The following is a 24,581-nucleotide window of genomic DNA, read 5'->3' as shown; positions in this document are numbered from 1 at the left end:
GACAAGGCAACTCAATTCAGAAATAAAATCCAAGTCTCATGTTGGTTTGGCCTATGCCACACTTCCTGTGCCACTATCCATGAAAGAAATTATTGTTTCAAAATAACATAACAAAGCCCTCTAAACTAAGCATACCTATTCACATGCAGAGATCTATTTCCGAAACAAAAATGCGGAATTGTTTGTAAAATTGCATAGAAATCTTGGTTATGATGACTTCAAACAGGAGAAGAAATCTTGTGATGGCTTCCTGAACAGCTCTGAAAACCAGACACTGCCTGCTTCTACATGAAATGCCAGCTCTTGTCTGAAGGCCAGAGCTGAACTAAGGAGTTGGTTATCACCTGCAGCATCAGATCAGAGCTTCAGTTTTGCTGTTAACCTGACTCTAGGGCACAAAGTCCTCTGAAGGGCCACTTAAACTTACTGGTGTCCCAGAAGGGATACTGCCATGCTATTAAATGAGGTGTTACCTGCATTTCTACCAGCCAAACCACAACCTGCTGCTGAGAGAACCTGCTCTCCCACCCATCCCCGCCATGCATTCCCACCACTCTTTGCACTGGGTTACCCACACAGCCACAGAACAGGCTGAAAGCTAATTAATTTGGATTGCAGAACTGATTTTCAGCCAGAGCAGCCAGCTGAACCAACTCACTGCAGAGACACCCCTGGATGCAGCACCGAAGGGGCAAGTTAAACATGGCTGTAAGTGGGAAGGACCTCTCAGTGGCAGCTTGCAGTTACACAGGATCAAATGCATCATGAAACCCATACCTGTACCCCATCAAAATTTTCTTAGTGGGATTGCAAATGCTCACGCTGCTGAGCAGGTGCTGTGCTGTTCTAGTAGTGTTTGGTAGGGTGAGATACGATTTAACATAGTACAAGGAGCTTGACCCAGAACTACTGTGATGCCACTGGTCTCGCTGCTAGTAGCGCAAGCCATTCAGCTAACTATAATCAAGAGCCCAGAGATGCGTTTACTCTCCTACCTTGCTTCCTGTGAGTTGTGCGAGATGAGGTTTCAGTTCTTCTCCAATTACTGAATAAATTGCCACTAGGCAAAATACACTAGCTTTACGGACACTGCTCTCTGTATTATCATAACCCTGTGAAACAAGGAAAAAAGGTCAGAAGTCAAACAGCACTCACCAACATCCTTTCAGAGCAGTATGCTAAAGAGCTGATGTACCCTCTGTAAATGTGCCTGACCTAACAGAGCAACAGAAAAAGCTCTGCTTAATGTAAGAGTTTGCAACCTGAATACTCAAAGAGAGAATACAATCACATCCTATTTGTTCCTGATAATACAGATTATTACTATCATGTAAAAATTAATGTTGCAGCATTGAGCAACAACAGTTTCCCCAACACGTGCTTAGGACTCCATCAAACATACACACTCCTGTGTCCAGTTCAGATAACCATACACTATCCTAGATGGTCAGGACTTCTTGGAGGGGAGTGCTTGTGCTCCCAGCTTGCCTTCAGAAAAGCCTTAAACACTGTGCTTCACACTGAACTGCCACTGTAACCTGAAGCTTTCTGATTACTTATCAGGTAATACCAGACAATAACATGTTGAGAGACCCCTGTAGGTGTACCAGATCTCTAGCAACTCCAGGAGAACTCAAGCTAGCCACCAGGCCACTTAGCAGTTGGTGACATCAGTCCTGTACTCAGGCAGTGATTCATCAGTAAGCAGCCACGCCATGAGAAATGAAGACATCATTTCAGCCTAAGGGACACTGGCTCCTCCAGATGCAGGGTGACCTCTGCTGGGAAAGCCAGGAGGAGGAACGCAGCACAGCTGAGGCTTATAGCTGCAGGGCCAAAATACAGTGTGAAATGACAGTCTGCAATCCCAATGAGCTCTGAGCTAGGAAAGCATGCGATCTAGATGAGCTGAGAGAAACACCAAGCTATTGAGGACAGCAGCGGAAAAAAAGCTGAGCCCAGGCTTACAGCAGAGGAACACCCACTAAGACACAACCCACTGCTGGAAGGAGAGCTGAGATGCAGGACACAATCTGATGGATCCCAACCCAAAGGCTTCCTGAGATGATCAGATGCCTCTGCTTGACCTTAAGTTTCCCTGTGGGCCTGGAATTTTGTTTATGTATCCATCCCAAATTACTCCCATGAGGGCAGGGACACCTGTGCGGTGCTGAGGCCTGCATCTTGGTGGGACCTGGGTTTGTAGAGCCTGCCCTGTATGCACCAATGGGACCATCACCCCACCTCTCCATTTGCCAACTTGCTTGCAAGGCAGTGCTTCTTTTCCCAGAATTTAATAATACAGCCCAACAGTTAGAGCATTCACTCAGGATATTATACAGGCTCAAAGCTGTCTCCAGCCTGAGGGTATTAAGATGCAGCACACGGGAGACTGCCTCACAGCCTACTACTATTCCATGGGCTCTGAGAGAGCCAGAGCTCTGCACTGGGACCAGGGCAAGCACCATGACACCCCCAGCTAAGTCCTGTTCCTGCATGGAGATCCCCAGCAGTTCACTGGAATCAGGAAGATCCCACTCCAAGATGCTGAGCTGCATGCTTGTGCTCATATTGGTGCTGTCTGATGCCTGCCTCTTCACCACTCTACCAGTAGCCTTGGCATGGTAAAGAAGCACACTGGTGGTTCCCAACGTACACAGTCCTTCAGCTAGGATCCCAAAATACTTCCCAAATATGAGGAGTAGAATCCTTCTATCACTATGAATTTCTAAGGTGAGGAAGTATCTATGCTCTGAAACAAGATCCATTTTAAGACATGGAAGCAATTTAATACACAAATATAACTGCATTTTTAAAGGCTTGCTGCTCCCAAACTTTTCTAGTGCACTGAAGTTCCACTGTTCAGACTGTTGTCTCCAACAATTACGGCTAAAATCTTTTCACAACAAAAGCTTAGATCAATACAGAATTGTCTGCTTCCCAGAAGCTGAAATTTAAGAAAAGAATTGCAAGAGCTGACACCACAAAGTTGAGACGAACCCTAGGATGCAGAAGGGGAATATCTGACTTCGCTCTTGTCCTAACTTTTTATGCTCACAGCGAGGAGGGCTTCTTTGCCCCAGTTCTTTACTGAAGTCTTACCCACCCAAACATGTCTCCCCTTTCACAATGACTGATCTGTTCCTGCCACAATCTCTCTCCAGTAAACACATACACATTGTCTCTCATCTCTCACTGTTGCCTCCCCTTATTTCCTTCTTGCTTGCAGCCTCATCCCAGCCACTGGCACTGCTGGCTTCTTGTGCAGAGGAACAGAAGACAACATTCCTACAGCCAATGCTGAAAGCTAAATTTGCTTTGTAAGACCAAGCCTTAATGCTGGCAAAAACACAGCTCCCCACCCAGCCTGAGAGGCTTATGAAAGAGGCTGAATGAAGTCAGCAAGCAGTTCAGTCCTGATTTTGGAAAGAAGAAAGGACCAGCCTGCCTGCTGGGATTCAAATTCAAGAGCAAAGTACGATCAGAACACAGAACAGCTCAGCAGAAATAAAGGAGACTACAAGATATATTGCTTGGGATGTAGTGAGACAACATAAGATGTGGCTGACTCCTACACTCAAATTTATTATGTGGCTACTGCTGGCTTATTTAGGAGTCAGGCCAAGGCTTCTAATTGTGGAACATAAACAGAAGAAACTGAATCTTCTTTTTCTTAACATTAAAAACTCAAATATAAAAAATTAAAGGGATTAAAACTTTAATTTAACAAAATCTAGCCCCAAAGGGCCCATCCATTCTCTCTGAGGTCACAGACCTCACAAATTACTCAGTGGTGGTTTGTGCTCAGGAGCATTTGTGACACGGGATACCGTACCTGTAATAACCCAGGAATGATATCAGGAAGGAGCTGATGCAACGATTCCTTTGAAATCCTCTCAATTACTTTCGTCTGCATTTTGATGGCAGCTAAATTAATTGGATAATCTGCAGTCTGAATGATGGGGCAAAGCACCTTGATGCATTGCTCAGGGTGGATGGAACTTGCCAGGGTGGAAGCAGCTTCTTCAGCAGCTCTGACGACCTAGAATGAAAGCAGAGCCAAACCTTACATTAATGAGGTCCCACTTCACAACCTATTAAGTGTGCTAGGAATGACTGCCAGGAAATGCATAGAGATGGTCATTAACATATCCGCAGGAGGCTCTATTGAGAGGTGACTGACAACTCACATCCTTCACCTCCAGTGACATCTTTATTCCAGCCAGTGTTAGGAAGTCCATCCTGTCTAATGTAACTGTATCAAAGTTGGGCCTACTTTGAAAGAGTAATCCGCCACCCAAGATAGACAAGCATTCACACCATAGGAAAAGTGAGAGGATGACATCTCTCCAGCCACTGTGAAAAGAACATAAACCTACCAGTTCAGACAATATAAAATTTATCTCTTAAATGTTATAATGAATAACACCATTGCACCTTTTAGTATGGATCTCACCTGCTGAGTGCCTGGTGTCCAATCTGAGAGACCCATGTCTACACAAATGTGTCCTGACCTTTTGCAGCTAAGCAAATGCTGTAATCAAAACCAGGCTACAGACACAGTTAGGCCTTAGGCTGTCCTTGACTAGGAAGCTGTGCTCTCAGCACATTTAACCCATTAAGGCAGCACTGGGATCACTATAAAACAGGAAGCATAAGTGGAACAGTGGTAGCATGCACTTTCTGCAACTGGCCCACACTGTATGGCAGTCATACAAAACAAGGGAGATCCTAAATCTAATTCTATTCTTACTCTGAGAGAAGGCAAATTCACAACTTTCACACTCTTCCGCAGTGGGCAGGACAGCTGCTGAAGAGGCAAGACCCAATCCTGGTCTCTCCTCCCATGATAAAAAAAAAAAACAAAAACAACAGGATAGGAAGTCAGGTTTTCTTTCTCAAAGTGTCTGTGCTAACTGCCAGGCAACAAAATAAAGCTTCCCCCTTGGCTGCACTCTTCCTGGACACAAATCACATACTTTTTGCTCCCCATGTTCTTGTTTCAGTACAAAAGATGGAGGATGGTTTTGCTGAATCTCTTCTCACCCCTCACTTCTCAGGGCTTATTTTTAAGGAAGCATAAATCTTGAGGGGACAGAAATGCTCCAGTGGACAGAATTACATCCAACACCTCAACTCTAAGAAGAAAGATGCATTCACAAATCCTCATGCTTAGGATCTCCCTGTTAGCCCCAGGCAGTCTTTGAGCCCAGGAGCATTAATAAGCCTTTCAAGGCAGTCCCTTTTTTCCAATTGTGCAGGAAGATCAGATGCCAGCACAACTTCTCTAACTCACCTAAGCTGAACTACCTGGGGTTGTCTGAAGTCAATACTTTGAAACACGCACTAGGAAAACAGCAAAACAAGCAAACAAATCAAACCACACGTCTCCTATCACTTAGACTGAAGCCATAGCAGATTCTCCTCCTTCCCCTCTTCCAACACCATGTCATGGTTATCAGACTCAGGAATTTTTATTTGACTGAAGCAACACATGGACAGATGTGGCTCTAGCAAAGCCTCAAATGAAGGCAAGCTTCCATTATTTTTAAGTAACTACTGTGGAGTATCTGGAGGTTTATCTCAGCCTTTACTGAGACAAGAATGTCTCCCTGCCTGGACTAAAAACATTTTCCAGAAACGTTTAACTGATTTTTAAGGTAGCAATAACTTACAGACCAGAAGAGATCATCTCGATCTACAAAGCCTGCTTTACCTACAGTCTTAGTATCACAGCCACATCACTACCAATCATCCTCCACTGACTGAGAGCTACGTCCCTGAAACAGGGATCTCCACAAGATACTTGTACACACAAGAAGTAATAAAACTTGATTCACTTAGCTGTTGGCATCCTCTAAAGCAAACTCAACAGTGAACAAGATCTCAGGTACTTCACATGCTACAAAAACTGCATGTAGGCAAAGTACAGGCAGGATGGTAAAGCAGACCTGAGACCATGACTGCTTCTTTATCAGTGCCCTATTTACAGAAGAAAAGTTGTCAAACTGTTCCATCTACTTCAGGCCTTTCTCAGCATTTAATTATATTATTAAAACATACACCAAAAAGAATGGCGATCCACAATGTGGTATTTAAAAAAAAAAAAAAAAAATCATCCTGAAAGATCTGTGAATGAATTAACCAAGCAGAGAGGAATGTTTCTTTTCCCAGCTCCAGCAAGTTTTCTCTTCCAGATATTTTTTTGCTAATTCCTTTTCAATTTCACACATGAGAAGCATGAAGGTTAAAAGTTTTCCATGTAAGCTAGCTTAGAAGCAAACACTATGTGATTTCATTGGGAAACACCCAGGTATTTAAGGGAAACCTAATGCCATGCTTTGGTACCACAGCATTGAATTGCTGGAGTGGATGAAGTCAGGAGCTCGCAGGAGGTCTCTCCTTTAAAGGAATTCACTTCTTGGCACTGCAGCTTTTGATGTCTGCTTTCCCAGTGCTGAAACACTGCTACCATCAAACTTTCCACAAACAATGCGGTGGACTTACAGAGAGCCCAGATATCCTGTAATCAGTTTAACAACATACACAAGAAAATCACTAGCTAAAAAAACCCAGCTATGTGAACACAGGCCTTTGGGGATTTTTGCTGTGCAACAACTCCAAATACTGCAGTAAACGTTTTCAGACACCTTCAGAAATAAAAGCTTGCACTTTTATATTTTTTTAAACTTTAAATTCTACTGGTATCCTACTTGATACGAAAGCAACAATATTTTAGTATGCACCTACAGCCAGATTCTGATCTCAGATAGACTATTGTAAACTCTAAACAGTACAGGAGTAGGTAAAACTGTCAACGAATATTTCTATCTGGGTTTCAGCTCCACATCCTGTTTGCATACAGTTTACCATACTTGTTAATTTGCAGGTATGAAGCAAGTGCAGGAGACAAAACCTTTTTTTTAAAGCTTATTAACAGATCCCAAGCACAAGGGTTAGAATACAGCTGTGATTTTTCACAAAAAAAAGTGAGGGTCCAAACAGCAACAAAGATCACACATATTTTGCACATCATAAGGTCAGAAAGAAAAGTTGTGAAGGTGCAGAATTTATTGATGTCCCTGCAAGTCCTCCTTTCAGCAAAGCTACCCATTTCCAGCAAGAACCTGGCCACATTTACTCAGCGTTTGGGTTATTTCACACCACTTCTCCCCTGAAATGCCTTGCCCCCGAATACAGAAGGCTGTATTACACGTGTCCAGTAAGCTGCCTGCTGATACTAGCTTGTAAATGTGACAGCACCAGGGAGGCTTCCAAGCCTTCCAAGAGCACATCTGGCAGGCAGCGCCTGCATCTAAGACACACTTCAGCAAAACCCTTAAGTGTATGTTTAATAACATGCTGAAGTGTCACTGACATCAATGGGATTCAAGCATGTGCTTACATGCTTGCTTGAATCAGAGCCTCTGCAGGTAACCAGCTCCTGGCTCCCTTGGAAAGGGCTGACAAGGGACATAGTGTAGGAAGGGGTATGGCAACACCAGTTAAGAATGAGCTGAAAAGACAAGCCCATCCCTGCTGGCACAGAAAGCCAAATGCCACTAATTCTGGAATGCAAGCACTGAGCCACCGAGACCGACTCTGCATCCCATGAATGAAAGAATGTCTCTGAATACTTACAGAGCGCACTCAGAAGTCCCACTCACCTGGTAATGCCAGAGAAATCAGCAGCATTCCCACACAGAGGGAAGTGCATTATCAAAAGACACAAACTGCCAGGTCATATGGCAACAAGAACACACAATTATAGCAGTTTGTAAAGCTGTGAAGCACAACACTTGTATCTCACAAATTATACATACCATACAATATTTAATCAGGGCTTTAACCTGACCAGCAGAGTGAAACAATGTTAAAAGGACTGGGGAAAAATGAGCAAACAGCATCAAGCACCAGGTCTTCCTCCCAACTTTAGAAGCAAGATTAACAAATACACACTGGAAAGCGACAGGAATGGCTCGTACACACCACAAGAAACCCATCCTTTAAATTAGAGAAAATAAAAGGGTGTTGCTCCCTACATACTCAGACCAGGGAGCTCATTGTCACAAGAGGATTAAAAAAATAGACAAGTTCACTGAAGAAAAAACAAAGGCCAAAACAGACAGAAAAAAACATTAGTATGGGAAGGCTGTAAGCTTCAGATAGCTGGAAGGAGGGAGAATATCCAGAGGGAAGCATCATGATATGCTTGCTTCTTGCTAGTAAGTTAGGTAGGGTATCAATTGAAGCAAACTTTTTGTCCAACCCAATATAATTATTCTCAATGACCTCAGAACTACGAAAGAAAACTAGCAGAGCCAATGATGATGACAGCTGGAAGCAGCAGGATCCAAAGTGTGGCCAGGAAACAAGACGTTCAAGACCAGAGAGAGCCTGCAGTGTTTTATAAACACAGACACTAAGCTGTGTGTAAGGTATGTCACAAACATGATTTTACCTCCCAGTAAAAGCTTAAAGCTTGAACTGGATAGTTAGATATCATTCAAGACAGGGCAGGTAGCCCAGGAATGCAGATCTAAAAGATAGCATTTTGCCTTAAAGAAGCAGGTTTTTCTCTTTTCTAAATGCTTACCTTACACTCTACATGCTAGAGACTAGATTCAGCCTGACTTCTGCTGGCATAACATAAACTGTGTTTGCTAGTGGTTCCTTGAAAGACACCTGTGGTGCATTAAGACATCTCCAGTAAGTCTCCCGAAAGAGAGAAATTATTGTATTTCCCCTTGCTTTAGGGAAGAAACCATATTCACCTGCATGAAGCCAGAGATGTAACACACAGACAGGCTGTTCACCTCTAACAGCATCTTCCTTAATGCTATAAAGGAGTAAGCTTCAAAGTAACAGGTTCGGCAGTCCCAGGAATATGCACATGAAATGCTTTCAGATTTCAATAAGAGAGGATATGATGATGCACAGTATTAGGAACAGTGTGAGCAAGACAGCCATCTGTCGCAAATCCCTTTCTTAAAACAGAAAAGCACACTGGTATCATCAATGTACAAATTTTTTTTTTTTTTTTTTTTTTTTTACAAACTTTGGATGACAATTCTTACTGGTTTACCTGGTTCACAGTACACTGCAGCCACGGGATACTGCTGGCTTAAGACAGCAAGAACCAAGACTTCAACTCTTCCATAGAACTTCTTCTGCTCAGCTATTACTCTCAGTGTGTTAGAGATGTTGCTTTGCTGCCTGCCGGCTGCAGCAAGCAGCTTCTTATGGTAATCTGCTCTTGGTCAATATACACCAGCTTTCTGAATGGTTTTGATGGCTTTATTTCTGCTTTGAAGTGACACAAACTACTGGCAAATAAGGAAAGAAAAATGTAGGTCCTGAATCACCTAAGGCAAAACATGCCAGGTTCATAAGCTACATAGGGCATCAGTGTAACACACTGGGATCTCAGCAGAGCACCTGTACACCTGAATGACAGCTGCATGTAGGACCATAATCTGGAGTATGCTTTGCCGTGATTGCTAGCTGCACCATCTCTGCAGAAAGTCAGAGATGATGAGGCAGCATAGGTAAAAGCCCACTGAAAACTCAGAGGCTTTGTATGCCACTGTGAAAATAGCAGAGCACCAGAGAAGTTTTTTAAGCAGAAGGACAAGGTTTTTCTTTCAGGCTTACATGCATGCAGCTGTGTTTTTGAGCCAATTTTTTGCCATCTAGAGGTGGTTACTTAAAGCCTGCATAATCCAAGCTGGAGGGGATGGAGATTTACCAATACCTAGGCCAGGCAAACTCCCACCCCTGAAGGCTTTACGGCCTGATCCAGACAGGAACAAACAATTAAGAATTTGATTTCAAAGCAGGAAGTAGACTCAGCAGTGGGGAGTGCTAAGCAGATAAAAAAACCAATGTGATTTTTATAAGGGATTCCGAGGAGATGAAGTAGATTAGACTGCTTCTCCTGGGCACTAAATATTTGAAATGTGTTGGAAATTAGAAAAAGCACATAAACATATACTATGAAATATCAGCTGATACAGTGCTTGGCAGCTTCCAGCAGAGACTATGTAGCAGTTAACCTTAAAGACTGTGATCATTTAGTGCTTTCCTTCTTTAGTAAACTACATTTTGCAGAGACCTATATACATTCCATCATCAGTTACAAATCATCTTCTAAATATCAGAGGCCAGTCTAAAAGCACCTCAGCAAGCTAATTATCTACAGCTACTGGATAGCTGCGATTTCTTCTTTTTTACCCTCTTTTAGAGGATTACAACAGAGAATGGTACATCCCAATTATGCTTATGGACCTTCTGGATAATAAAAGACCAAAATTAGGTATCTAAGACAAAGCCCAAAATCCCTTCCTTACACATTCTCTTAGTGGCTGAGAAAATCAGAGTGGCAGAGACAGAAGCAGGGAATTGGCTATCCTATGATTTTCACTAACAATTTCCCAAGCTAATGAACTACTTCTGTTTTAAAATACTCAATTATAAGAACTTCTCATTTTGCTGGTATGAATCTGAAGCAATGTCACATCAACGGTATGGGGTCCGAAGGCAGAATCTCTCCTTACTTATGGGTAAGTACACTGGAACAAATGAGTTAATATTAACTAATTGGCAACAGAAAGATGGTTCTCTTCCAAATAACTCCAAACAAAGAGTGATAAAAATCAACAAGATTTAATACCATCCACAACTTCAATTATGTTCTAATGCTCCAAAAATAAGTGAAAAGCATTTACATATCAACCCCCATAAATATTTACAGTTATGACTGAAGCAGGCTTGACTCTTCACATCACCCCATTAAATCAACAGCACAGAACAGGCTGGTACACTATAAACAGTATAAAACCAGGCTGAAGTCAAAAAAAAAAAGCAAACTAAACATGAATCCCAGCCCAGAGTCTACTAGCCTGTAGCCTAGGGTTACATTAATTTTGAACCCCACTGAGGTCTGTGCTTTCCCAGTCTCCTGTATTTGTGCTCACAAGGCACAACTCAGCATTCAACTCTACGTACCAAGTTTTCTGCTTCAATGTCCCTGGGAAAAGAAGTGGTTCTCATAGCCATGCTGCTCTGCTGATCCTAGACCTTGCCTTCAGCAACAGAAGGCAGAAGAGTTCATGACAAAGATCCAACTGTCTGAAGACTTCTGCTTGGACTTGTAAAACCAGCCAATTATTCAGGCATCCCAAAATACCCATCTATGCTAATACTGCTTTCATACTTCCAATTATAAAATCTGGAATAAAATCACAGACCTTTTTTATTTCAAACAAAATAAAAATATGTAGATATCTTTAACTAGATATCTAGTTAAAGATACCAGCACTCAGTTGGAGGAAGGGGTGGTATTTGCTGGTTGGTGAATGCGTTGGTTATAATTTGTTATTTGATCCCTCCTGGCCATGCTGAACAGCAGCAATACTCAAATTTGGGTAGAAGATGAAACTTCTTCATTTCCAAAGCACTGCCTCTTGGTATAGTGACTTCCAGGACTCAGTACCCAAAATTAACAGCTCTGTAATGTGCTCTTCTGCAAACTCTCTTTGCTTGGTCACTTCAGATTGATTCTCTGTGGGTTACACAAATGTGAGCAAAATCTTCATCTCAAACCATACAACAGGATCACTCCTGTCTTTCTACTAAAAGCAGCAGCTCAGAAACATAGAAAGTCCTAGAGTGACATCTTATTAGGGCATCACTGGCACAAGGATTAACACTTTCTTAACCAAATTATTTAGCAGCTTACCTTGAAATAAGTTTTACAGTCCAGAGAAAGCCTTCATTTATGTAGCTGGTGCACCATTACCTTTAACATTGCCTTGATTTAGTAAAAAAGGTAACTACAGGACAGACCACTCACATTTTCCTGGTTCTCTGTTTCTTCTGCAGCTATTCTTTCAAAGTGGCCTTTAATTGCAAACTGGTGAATTGTCTCTTAAGCTCCTACTGCTCAGTAGGATCAAGTCAAACAGGGCAGCTTCTCCACCCCCTCCTGAAGAGAGTAGTGGTGCAAAGTCAGCAGTGAGAGCAAGCTGGAGGGTCACCATGGCATGGGAATTTGTGACCTTCTGGCCCCGGGCTATGAGTTTGACCAACTGAGCCATGCTCAGACAGACTCTCAATTTTTCACACATATAACTGAATCGGCAAACCCCAGCTACAGGAAGAATACCTAGAGCATATCCCTAGGTGTATCTTTAGCCTAGCTCACGTAGATACCCAAGAGCAGGTTGGGAAACCTTTCTTAATTTCATTAAAGCTGATAGTCTCAAACTACTGACAGCCAGATGCATCATGGTTCTGAGAGCCCCATTTACACAAGGCTCACAAAACCCACATGTACAGAATGAAAAATCCACCACCAACACATTTGATACAGCTGTGCACACCAATTGCTTAGCAACAGATAGTAAAATGGGAATACACCTGCAGTGTCCTGCTATGACAGCTGCCACCCAAAGCTCTCACTGCAGCAGCTGCATGTATGTTCTTTTTTTAATTGCAAAGATGCTACACAAAACTATTTTAAATCAAAGCCATGCTGTGCACAGCACAGCATCTACTTGCTGATACTAATACAACTACATTATTATTCTATAAATAAGTGCCAAAACTCATATCTCTTCATTCTTGGCTTAAGCTCTGTTTTCTCTTTAGCAGACTTTTCTTCTATGCTTTTCCTCAAGAAGCACCTCAAGCAAATCCTGAAGAACTTTTCTGTACCACAGGCATGAAGAACACAGTATGGGGAGTAGAGAGGCATAAAGTGTCATGTTTTCAACACTGTTCTCGATTTCTACAAAAACACTGGTCCCATGAGGACACTGAATTATGAGGGGCATTAAAACAATGCCAGAGAATCTGGAAAGATCCTATTAGAAATGGCAGTTTTGGAGGACTCTCAAAAAAAAAAATAAAATGCAAAGAGCACTGAGTCAAGGTGAACTGAAGTATGCAACCAGGAAAACTTGCCAGTAAAAGGCACTCCTTCAGAACATAATGTTTTGTCTGATTGCTTTATCAGGAAATCAATTTACAACTGGTTCTTATTACTCTGAACTGAAAATGACAGGAGTGCTAAGGCTTTAAAATCAAGGAAAGGAAGGTAGGCAGAGTACAGGAGTCCTCATTCACTAAAGGATTAACCATTTTCTACTTTTGCATTTTAGAGAAATCCAGCCTCTTTCTTTCCCTGAGGGTGTTTTTTGTTTTGTTATTTTAATTTTTAAACAGTTCAGTTTCTGCTATGCACACCTAACGTAACCTTGTGCTAGTTACACAATGCTCTGAAGCAGTCTGATCTATACAATGATCTTTTTCATGGCCAAAGCTCTTCAGAGATGCCTGAAATTGCTAGTTCAGGACAAGCCTGTTGCAGAGAAGAATAAGTGTCTTAGATTTCAAACCAAGGACTTTGGTAACAAAGCCATCACAGACAGAAAAATTCACATGGCATTTTCCAAGGTTTAGTTCAAACTTGCAACATGCACAAGGCAGAATAAAAGATTCAGCTTGGAAGTCAATCTACAAAGACTGACTTTAAATGTAATTCAATCTACTTCAAATGTTATCATCACGTCCCTTGATTTTTGTTTAATTCCAGAAGAATACCTTCAGTTCAAGTTCTCTCACAAAAAGAAAATGCAATTCACCCTGCCCTTTGCTTCTTTCTCTGCCCCAGCTTCTTTTCAGCAGTATGGCCTCTGTCCATTTTCTCCTGTTGCTCACCAGTTCCCAATTCTCCAGAAAGGCCCAATTTCATCATTCATTTTTCATAGATGGATCTGCTTGGACATGGGCTTTGTGTTCTCCAGTACATTGCTTATCCTTACCCATACAGACACAGCGACTCCAGTGTGCTTTGCAAAATTATTAAACATGCAGTTTTCTACTACAGGGTCTCAGCCTCTCCCAGAATGACCAAGGAAATCCTGGAAAGCTGATAAACAGATGCTTAAAATTCCAGATAGCTCCAAGTCCACTTAAAAAGCAATGTCAGTCGTAACTCGTTTCCTCCCTGCTTTAGCATGTAAAATCCCTGTCTCTTTGTACTTGGGAAACTTATGTCAAAAGATAGGTCAACATGTTTGCCTATTAAGTCTCACAAGTCCTACATTTCTTCCACAGGTCCATACTGTTTTTCCAGTAGCAACACTGAAAGGCGCTCACTCACCTCCTTGTGGGAATCTTTATGTGCTTCCAGTGTTTTCATGATAGTCAACTCTGCATAGTTCTTAAACCTTGCTGGCTGGTTTCGTAAGATCTCTCTCAGGACTCGCAGTGCCAGGGCTCTTATTGAATGCTGTGTAATGAGGAATCAAATCTGTGTTAGAAAAAGCCAGTTCTCAAATTTATAGCTTGAAGTAACTTCTATGGGTCCCTATGGCGCCCGAAATCTTATATCGCACTTATATTGCACCAGCTCCAGCAGAGTGAACAGTGTAATCAATATAACTAAAATCCAGAATTGGTCTCCTTGTTTGCTTTTGCCCAAAAATTCACATAAAATGACTGTTGTCACAGAATTAGTCTACTTTGTTAAATTCCATAATCTTTTGGCAATGAAATACAAATTTGTACCCAAAGCAGTGTATTTGTATCACATGAATCTACAAAGCAGTTCAGGTAGTGTTTGTTTTGCCCTTCCTCTTGTGCTTAGCCTTGCAGATATCAACCTGGGTTCCAAAGTTACTTCTCATGTTATTAACACAGTAAAATCTACTCTCTTCCTGTAACTCTTATGAAAATAACTCTCAAGAACAGTTAAGTCATTGTAGTCAACACTGAACTACGTGTTAATCCTTTATATCAAAAGATCATTAGTAGAAGGGATTTATAACACCTGCTTCCATTTCATAACTGTTACATTGAGTTTCTGGCCTGTGGCCACTCCAAATAGATTCTATCATTTCAACAGAATAATACTTATTTTACTCTATACTTGGCCTTTAAAGCATGTCGCAAAATTCACGCAGTAGCACAACACATACGTACTTAAAGCCACCAGATCTTTTGATACGCTTGTGATGAGGCTATGATTAAACATGTAGGACTAGAGTAGCTCATGCTTATACTATGAACAATGAGAAAATATCAGCCACCTACACTGCTTCAGAATTAAAATTTCTAAGCATGTGCACCATATGCTTTACAAGAAGCATAAGAAAGACAATGGATTTTGAATCAGATGAAACAAAAAAAGTGTTCTGAAGCCTAAATACTGTAACATTCAGATGAAGCGTGGCTCCGATGTGAAGGCGCAGCAGCGTGCTGATACTTACCAAATATCATTGTGCTGCAATCTGAACAAATAGCCCCAAGTGGCTAGCCTGTAAATTACCACTTTGATCAACTACCAAATACAAAGCTGTGATAATAACACAGCTTTTTTTTTTAATACTTCAAAAAAAGATGCCCCATAATAGCTGTTTATTCTTGATGACATTTTTGCAAGAGACAGACACTCATCCCAAGAGATCTGATAGCCTGGATCTTTTAACCACACAGAGAAAAAAAGAATAATCTATTCAAAGCTGCCTTTATTCTTCTTTTTTTGGGGGAATGGGCATGATATAGTTAAGAGCTTGTAACTTTGTTGTAAGTTGGAAGGGGACAGCTTCTGAATCTTCATAGGTTTTGTACTAGATTAGAAGATAACTTATTTTCTGATTCTAGTTCAATTTCCTAATTGTTTGTTACTAGCACTCAGAAGGGAGAGGGGAAAATTGGGACACATCAGAGTAGCTTAAAACTCATCATTGAACATACTGAAAATGAAAGCAGAGTTATCAACCTTCAAAAGAAAAAAAAAAAATGAGTAGTGCAGCATCACTGATGAGGTGCTATACAAATGCAGCAGGTTTCATTTAAACTAGTGTGGAGAAACTAACACCCTAGGTGAAGCAATACCAGGAGAATTAAGACAAAAATCTGCATCTCACATCTTTGTCTCCCAGAGTTTCCAGCAGCAAGAGCAGAATGGTTTTGAAATGTTCCTCCCAAACTCCAAGATTATCTTCCCTTGTGATCTTCAGCAGTTCCAGGAGAGCTCCTTTCCGCTCCTCCACTCGTTCGTTGTGGTTGGAGAGCTCTTTCAGAAGATCGGCCACCAAATCTGAATGGTCAATGGGCACTTCTAGGACAAATGGCAACAAATCACTTGGGGAAATAGGGAAAAAGATCAAAGATGCCAAGATTACTAACCCTCTACAGAACAAAGTGCACATAACAAGGGCTCCCCCAAAATGCATCTAATTCCAGGAGGCCCCAGTCAAGCAGGCAAGAGAATCCAAATAGTCCACAATTTCACCTAATTTCATAACACAGCTCATGGCTTCTAACGAACCAGGAAGAGATGACAACTGAATTTCATCAAGTTCCAATAATTACTTCTACAAGGACTGTCGCAGTTTTTTCCAGACACACACACCCAAAGCCAGTGATCACATGTATGACCTTTAGATCAAAGTACAGTGACTCACCGGTGCAAAAGAATAAAGCTAAGGTGTAACATCACTTAAATGAAGTTAAATGCTCAGTAACAAGCTATTGAGTGAGATGTCAAAGAGTGGAAGGTCCCCAAAATAGTGTCCCTATAGATGCATTTAGATGCTTAAGGGACTAGCTTGGGGAAAACTCTAGGCAAACAAAAATCAAAACTGCAGTATAACATTTTCGAAATAGCCACACATGAGGTTCTGCTGGCACATGAGAACAAAATGTATTTCGTACCAAGCCTGGACTAAGATATGAAGTAATACACAACATATCCATGTGCAGACATGTACCTGAGAGCACTACCCATAAATAAAAAAGACCAGAAACAGAGTAAAACTGCAGTAAAACTGCCTGCAGTTTTATGGTACACGCTGATACAAACCATCCCGAAGCTGATCCATGTCATCATCGAACACTGCTTCCTTCAGGGCAGTCTTATCATAGGTGTTAATTGTGTCAGCATAAGGATAGGGGTTATATTCTCGAGCACGTGGCCCTGAAAAGGCGCGGGGAGGCTGGGTGTTAAGTAGGGAAGTTTTGTTATCTAGAGCCATCCTTCCACCTTCCACAATGTCACTGCTTCCACGGACATCACTGGTAGGCACAGCAAGGCCACCATCTCGAGACACCTGGGGGATCAAACAGAGAAAAAACATGAGATTGCTCAAACCCTGTATTTTTCTTTTGGATTTCACCCACCTTGAAGAGGCATAGAATTGTTTAAACATAATACTTGAGTAAAACTTAGATTACCACCTCTTTCCCTTACATAAGTACAAGTGTTCCAAAAATATATCATGATCATAGGGCAAAAAGCCATACTAACATTCCTAAATCTAAGTTAATATTGCTAAAACCGCACAAGCTGGCAAAGGTAATAACCTCTGGAACAAAATCAATTTGATAAGAGAGGGAAAGGAAGCAAAAGCAACATCCTCCTCATGAAACTTCACAAACCAGAGACAGAGGAGGCTGAATGATGCTTAGCAAGTTCACACAGAATGAACAATAGAAGGGTCTAGAAGAAGAATCTTGGACCAAGAATTTTTAGCTTTGAAGGCTAACTTAATCTACTAACATAAACTTGCTTGTCCAGGAAGCAAAACTGTCATAGAGTCACTGGATATCTCAAGCTGGAAAGGACCCGTAAGGATCATCGTTTAAGATATTTGGAAATGTTGAAGTCCACGTATTTAATGAAATAAATGGCCCCTCACACAGTAAATAATTCCATAACCATTCATGTAGTATAATGTATGAGTTGTGCACTGAGTGGTTATAGTTCCTTCCTATATATGAAGAAATAAGGTTGTGAGGGAAAGCACCCATTAATTTTAAGACCTAACATTTCCTATCACAGACCTGACTACATACACTCTCATCTGAGCTTGAGGAACACCAGCTCTTTGTATGAGGCTCCCACAGAACACCAGAAAGCACTTTTCACAGAAGGCTACAGTTCAAAGGGAGCAAGTGACCACATTAGTGGGCCCCTATAATTTAGGTAGAAGTTAGCAAGCCAAAGATACTTGTAAGAATACAGCAGGAATAACTGGATTTTATACACTAACAATCCAAAGCCAGGTTTGAACACAGTATTTTAAAATTTCACCTATCTGGGGATGGTAATCAATCCAATACTTACAATGTCACAGTCTTTCTTTCCATCACGTTTGATTGGCTCATTCAGGTCCTCTTGACTACGGAAACTAAATTTTTCTATTGCTTCTGTGACTCCACGAAGAGAGCTGTAGATTTCATCAGAATTTAGGTTCTCCGTGTCATAATCCAGCATACTAAAGACCAAACGTATGTGAAATGTTACAGATGAAATTGGAATCTGCTTTTGACTGTTAAGAAAAACACTGCTAAGTTGGAGACGGATGATTTGGTGTACCCTTTGTAACAGTGACTTGTAACAAAACATGGATGGAATCAAAGCAGACTTTGGGGTCTGAGTCTCCCCTCAAATGGGACTAAATCTAGGAGAAACTTAACTGAAATCAGTGGTGTTACGTCACTGTGAGGGGAAGTCACAGTTACATTCAACAGCAGTGAAGTGTTAGCTTCTGTAAATAAAAAATGCCAAAGCTCTCCCCAGCACAGTAATGATGTTATTTAAAAAGGAAAATAAAATCATTTACTATGAAAACTTAAAGGGCTGTGACAACTGGTGGAAATGAAATTAATGAAATTTAAGTTTCATAATACATCAAATACAGTCTATCAATGGATTCAAATGTGACAGATTCAAATTAAAAGGAAAATGTATCTTGATGTAAAACTTAGTCTAACATGCCCCATTTTCATTTATAGAGCAGTAAAACCAAAACCACTTGCATAATGCCTGATAAACAATGCATTTTAGTATTGAGCCTAAGTTTGGGAATTCTTTTAACTCAAATCTGATACTTTCTTGCAGTCTGTCTGTTCCTCATAAATTTCTCAGCAGCATAAAGCCACACAAGTTTTGGGATCCCTTGAGGAGTTATCCAAACTTAAGTTCCATGAAAAAAAGCCTTGTATGCAAGGGCAGATGATATTAAAAGATCTGTCTAAGAAGAGGATGTCCTACAAGCTCAAACAAAATGAAAAGGCATTATTGGCAGGGTTCTGCTCTGTCTAGAAGTTAAGTTTGCATGACAATCAGTTTTCCGAGAGAGAATGAACAAAGAGACCCAGTCAACTGAGACCAATTTCTCTGGTGGAGTCTTGGATCTTAACAGAGCCAGAAGCAAATAAACCAAAAGAATTTGAAATATTTACATCAAGTTATTTGTCAATAAATGGCAAGAAGTGGCTCCCTACAGGGGTGAGTTACTATTTCTTAACAGTTTGGGAAAGATGACAGGATGGGCTTAGAGAGGAGGATGGTTGAACAAAGGGCTGTGTTTTGTTTTCCACAAAAGAAAGATTCCCTGTGAGGTGGGCAAGGAAAAACATAAAAAAGGGAAAATCCCTTCCGAGTCCAGGGTACACAGCTATTATTTTCAACAGAACTAAAAGTAGGATGCTAAATACCTAGAACCACTGCTTTTTGTTTTTTTTTTTCTGGAAGAAACTCAGGCACTTCAGACAGAGGGAAAGATGGGTGCTGCCTGATTCCTTTGGGATTAACACACTGAAAATAGCCATAATCCCTGGCTCCCAAGCAATATGCTCGCACTACACTCATACAAGCATCAGCACCATGTATTCTGGCAAAGAGACCAAAGAACAACTCCCCAACTTTAAACAGTGTCTGTCAAGCCAGGAAGAAAGAGAAACCACTTAAAGACAAAGATCTGGAAACAAAAGCTGTTTATAAACCTACAGAACTCAAAGTATTTGGGGCTTTTCAGACAGCTGAATGACACTAATGCACTGTGATAACTTTTCAGACAAAAGTGAAGGCAGTTTTTAAATTCTTTATAAGTCTCAGGCAGGGATAGGAAAACCTTTGTTTCCTATGATCTCAAAAACATTAATTTTGAGCTCAAGCATGTTTAATTCATAGATCTTAAGGCATTCTTCGTACAGTATTTAAGTGAGCAATTAAACTGCCATCTGAGAAGGTATACATGTGACTGTACCTGCGTACCCATACTAAGAGATGACAATGAAATTCATGGAAAAAAAAAACAACAAGAAATAATTACAGATATACTGACACTAAATCTACTACGATCATCACTTCTTTCATCAGGGATGAATTTTGCCCTAAACTGCTACCAAAGAACAGATCAAAGTACAGACTCTGCAATGCTACAGGACTAAGGCAATTTCTCAACAAAGAGCCACTGATCCGATGCATTTTTCAAAGCACAAAACCACACTTTAATAAAAATCTAAAGTATCCAGTGATTTCATATGTCAAGAGTAAGCCTGTGCAGGAGATCACATTATGGCTGTGTTCTAGATGAACAAAATCTCTGTATGTGAACACACATGTCTATTGACAGTATGTGCACTGGAATAGTTCACAGACAACACAATGGGGGGGGGGGATAAAAATGGAACTACACCCACCTTTCAGAAAGGAAAAGAAAAAAGGGGGCACAGAAACAAAACTAATTATGACCCATGCAGAAACTAGCGGAAAGTCACAGGATGAATAAGAAGTAGAGATGAGCAATGTTTAGGGATGTCACAACATTATTTTCCATCTCCTGCTGCACTAAAGCAATGCAGCTCTCTACAACTTTATCAAGATATAATTTGGCAGTTTTCCAGTCTGACATAACATACATTTTATTTCCATAAACTATTATTCAGTTTCCAATTCAAAATATGTGTAAGTAAGCAACAGTTTAGTATCCTCAAGCAGTACACAGTAATTCACCTCCTTGCACTTTCAGGCTCTGGGCTGAAATGTCAAATTATTCTAAACCTTGGTGTCAAATAATGGAAGGAGGAAAAAAATTCTCAACTACTTTAACTCCAAAAATCAACATGCATCTCTTCCACAGATATTTTCATGTCCTAGAAGAGTCAGAACATTGATTAAAGGTTTTAATTCTGCAGGTATTTACAGAGGTATGGACTATGGGATTCTATCTTCTCTCTCAGACGTCACAGATTCCCAGATTTTGAGCCCTCAAAGAACAATTTGTTTGCTTTTCTTTCAATAGTTTTTCATTAGGAACTTCTTGCTTCAAGGAAAGACTATGTAGTCCTTCCTCAGGTAATAGGCTTTCTGTAGATGTAATTTCTCCTGACAAATAAACCTGTTGTCAGTGTATAAACTTAAAAAAAAAATCAAGGAATTTTACACAAAGGTCTGAGAAATTATATTTGTATCTAGAAGGTGTTTTTTTTTTTTTCTTTTATTAAAATCAGTATACAGGTTTAGTCCACCATACTGACTAAAGATCTGTATGTAGACTTGAAGAAAATATGATAGCACAGGAAGAAAAAGAGATGCCAAAATTAGGGACTGATAACCTAAATCTTGTGGTAAGGACAATTTTCGTTTCAATCCTAAATCTTCCACGTACAATCACACTGTGCAAGCTTCATCCTCACTGCCCTACAGGTATTCACTGCCGCAAATGTGAAATCACTACTAAGCTGTATTTGCCTGTTAGAAAGTACTTGTGTGCTGCTTGCACAACGTACCCAAGTTTAAAGACCCTGCCCGTGCTATCATAATGCAACCAGTGCCTGCTGAAAGTGCCCAGTAACTGTGTTCTGCATTGGAAGCCAACTGTGAAACATACACCCTTCCAGCAACCTGGCAGGGAGGAAGTCTGGAAAAAAAACCCTTCCCCCCCCCCCCCCCCCCCACCTGCATGCCATATCTTCCCTGAGCAGCTAGCAAGTGGCTGCCTGTCACCTCTGCTGTCTGAAAGCTATCATTACCTCTTCTCCTTTTCCAACCAAAGGCTCTGCAAATCATTTCCCATATATGAACAAATCCCACAGTGTGAAAGGTAAATAATACTGTGACACCTCAGACAAGTTGGTTTAACAGGTAGCTTGTTACCTGGGAGAGTAAGAGCGTCTGAAAGTCTTGTGGGAAGGAGCAGTGGGGATGGAGTTAGGCTGAGAAAGGGGAGGGGGGTGCTTCGACAGCCCATCTGCACTCCAACCCCAGAACCGACTGCCACGATCAGAGGAGAAATGAAAGAGAAAAAACAGAGAGGAGAGGGAGAAAAAAAAAAAGAAACTATAATCTGAGTGGCTTAGTGCTGTCATGCTGCCTTGGAGAGAGAGAAAAATTAATAGAAACAAAATTAAACAAGAATACTCCACTGAACCTCACAAGTCATTGTTTTGGCCATTGTTATTCATTTCCATTTTTATTCCTAATGTAATGATACAGTTCGCACTAAAATAGTCCCTGCTTCTACTAAATGTAAATTTTATAAATGGATACAGCTTCCATAAACAACCCAACATATTCTAAGTAAGCAATCCCTGACCACACATCCCAGGTACTTGTGAGCAACAGGATTTCCCTGAAAGAAAGTAAAGTTGGGTACCTTGTAAAGTTTGGCTCCTGCAATCAGGCCCTACACAACAAGCATATCTTCGCAGGGCTTAAGATCTGATCCTATTTTACCAGATTCAACTGACCCCAAATATGCAGCAAGTGGAAATCAGTCTAGAGTGGAAACTTATCTTGTAAACTAGTGACTTGGTCCAGGTCTCAGCAGAAAAACCTGGAGAGACTGGATGAAACCAGCCTCTAAGTCATTTCAGATCTCTCAAAATTCCACAAGCTCCTTCTGGTTACTGTTTGATCCTGCACTTTTGGGTCAAGGCACTCCATACCCATGCCAATTACATTTGTCCCATTCCCTGTTTGCTTCACAGATTTTCAAAATCATCTTCTAAATGAGAATATAGATGCTTGTGCTGGTAGAGTATTCAGGACAGTGCTTTGTTTCTATTAAGTTTAATAACACTATCTTGGAAAGTCACATTTGTATATACGAAAGTGACAGATATTGAAGATCGGAAGCAGCAATCGAGTCAAGAATTGCAAACAGCAGCAAAGCCAGTTGAAAAAAATTCCTCTTAAGAGTGGTGTCAAGAAATTTACTTGTTAACCAGCAATCAAAAAACATAGCTATTACATGCAACTATTACAGAAATACACCAGACACCCGCGCTGCTGATCAGAAGTCTCACAGTTCACAGGTGAGAAACACCTACCTGCACATGGGCCACCAAACAAAGCAGGCTTGTTCTCACTGTATAAAGTGAGTGGCTATTTTTAATTCTTTTTCCATGCCTTGCTCAACTTAATACTGAAATTTTATTTTTTGTGGTATTTTCTATTATCAGGGAAAAAAAACAAGCACAAACTTACACAGCCAGATAAAATCATTACCCCTTATTTTGTGGCATTTCCTCTAGAGATCTTTGAAGGACTGAACTTACTTTTTGGGGTTTGTTTTTCTAATAATTTGATCTGAGCACAGGTTTCTGGGCTACTGATAAAGGCAGAAACAGTAGAGCAAATATATTAAATTGTTGTTCCTTCAAATATTCCTATAGAATCCTAGGTGAAAATTCACAACCTGAATGTAACATTTGAGTTTACAGAAGTTCATTTGCTATTCAGAACGGTATTCTTACACTGGAGAACTTCACAACCCAGTATTTTCCTTTTTGTCATACTAAATCATTCACTAAATCTCAGATTTTCTCTGTCTAACACAAGCAATTCATCTGAGCATTGCTCAGGAAACATTCTTCTCCGTTAGAAGTTTGGGGTTTTTTCCTATTATTTTCAGTCTTCACAGGTGCCCTCCCTGCTTTTCATCTTCAGAAAACACTTCTTTCCTCCATAATTCCTCTTCCCCAAAAATTAAAACTGTCAAGACAAAAAAAAAAGCAGGTACAAATGCAAAAGTAACTCACAGATGAAGTGGATATGTTCTAGTGATCATGAAGCAGAACTGGATGGAGCAAATGAAAGCAGGAAGGACTCTGCCCAAGGCCCTGAAAGCACGTTACCCTTCTGAAGACACTAACACGAGAGGATACTTAAGCAGATGTTATCATATGGATAGACAAATTAGCTGTTTGCATCCATAAAGTCCAGTTCAAGCAAAACATTCAAAATCTACCCATGAACACATAAGTACACACACACACACAAAAAAAAAATCAGTCATCTGGAATTCAGTTGTGATGGCAATATTATGGAAGAAGTAATGTAACCCAAGGGCTATGGCACACACATGTACTATAGAAAGTCTGTATCAACAAAGCCTTGCTGACTGAAGATATTGTCCACAAATCATTAGTTATATGGGAGAGCAGCTATGCTTAGTAGCATGTTTATATTTGGACACATGCCAAACTATTCTTTCTGCATGTATCCCAGCCCCAAAGACATATATGTCTCTAGATGAGAGTACTTCAATCTATGCATCAAGAAAAAAAGGTAAAGAAAAGTATAATCTTCAAAACTGGCATTAAGAACTGGAGATAATCTCTTAACTGGCTGCATTCAGGCTGCTGTAAAAGACATAGGCATGGACAAGGTAAGCAGGGCCTGTACATGGAGCACCCTAGGAAACAATGGGCATACACAGTCTTAGTACAACCCACTGACAATGGGTCCCACAAAAATGTAAAGCCAAGCCTTGCTTCGG

The 24,581-nt window shown here is 40.7% G+C and overlaps 1 protein-coding gene across 4 annotated transcripts in view; it reads right to left on the bottom strand.

Moving 5' to 3' along the window:
- The window catches only part of CLASP1 (cytoplasmic linker associated protein 1), a 177,375-nt gene that overhangs the window by 4,980 nt on the left and 147,814 nt on the right, over positions 1-24,581 (bottom strand). For 3 of the 4 annotated variants that reach the window (XM_062607122.1, XM_062607123.1, XM_062607124.1), the window contains 6 exons: positions 18,137-18,287; positions 16,874-17,120; positions 15,936-16,126; positions 14,168-14,296; positions 3,836-4,042; positions 996-1,112 (listed from right to left, as the gene is read on the bottom strand). In XM_062607122.1, coding sequence (XP_062463106.1) covers positions 996-1,112; positions 3,836-4,042; positions 14,168-14,296; positions 15,936-16,126; positions 16,874-17,120; positions 18,137-18,287 — 1,042 coding nt within the window. Of the gene's footprint in view, positions 1-995; positions 1,113-3,835; positions 4,043-14,167; positions 14,297-15,935; positions 16,130-16,873; positions 17,121-18,136; positions 18,288-21,955; positions 22,073-24,581 lie in introns of all 4 variants that reach the window. The other variant, XM_062607121.1, reaches the window with a different exon arrangement.

Source organism: Pezoporus occidentalis, unplaced genomic scaffold (assembly GCF_034315485.1).
Source record: "Pezoporus occidentalis ecotype Australia unplaced genomic scaffold, CSIRO_AGI_Poc_V1 ctg12, whole genome shotgun sequence".
NCBI classification, from domain to species: domain Eukaryota; kingdom Metazoa; phylum Chordata; class Aves; order Psittaciformes; family Psittacidae; genus Pezoporus; species Pezoporus occidentalis.
The sequence above is the reverse complement of the archived record's forward strand: the minus strand, read 5'-3'. Positions and strand labels throughout refer to the sequence as shown.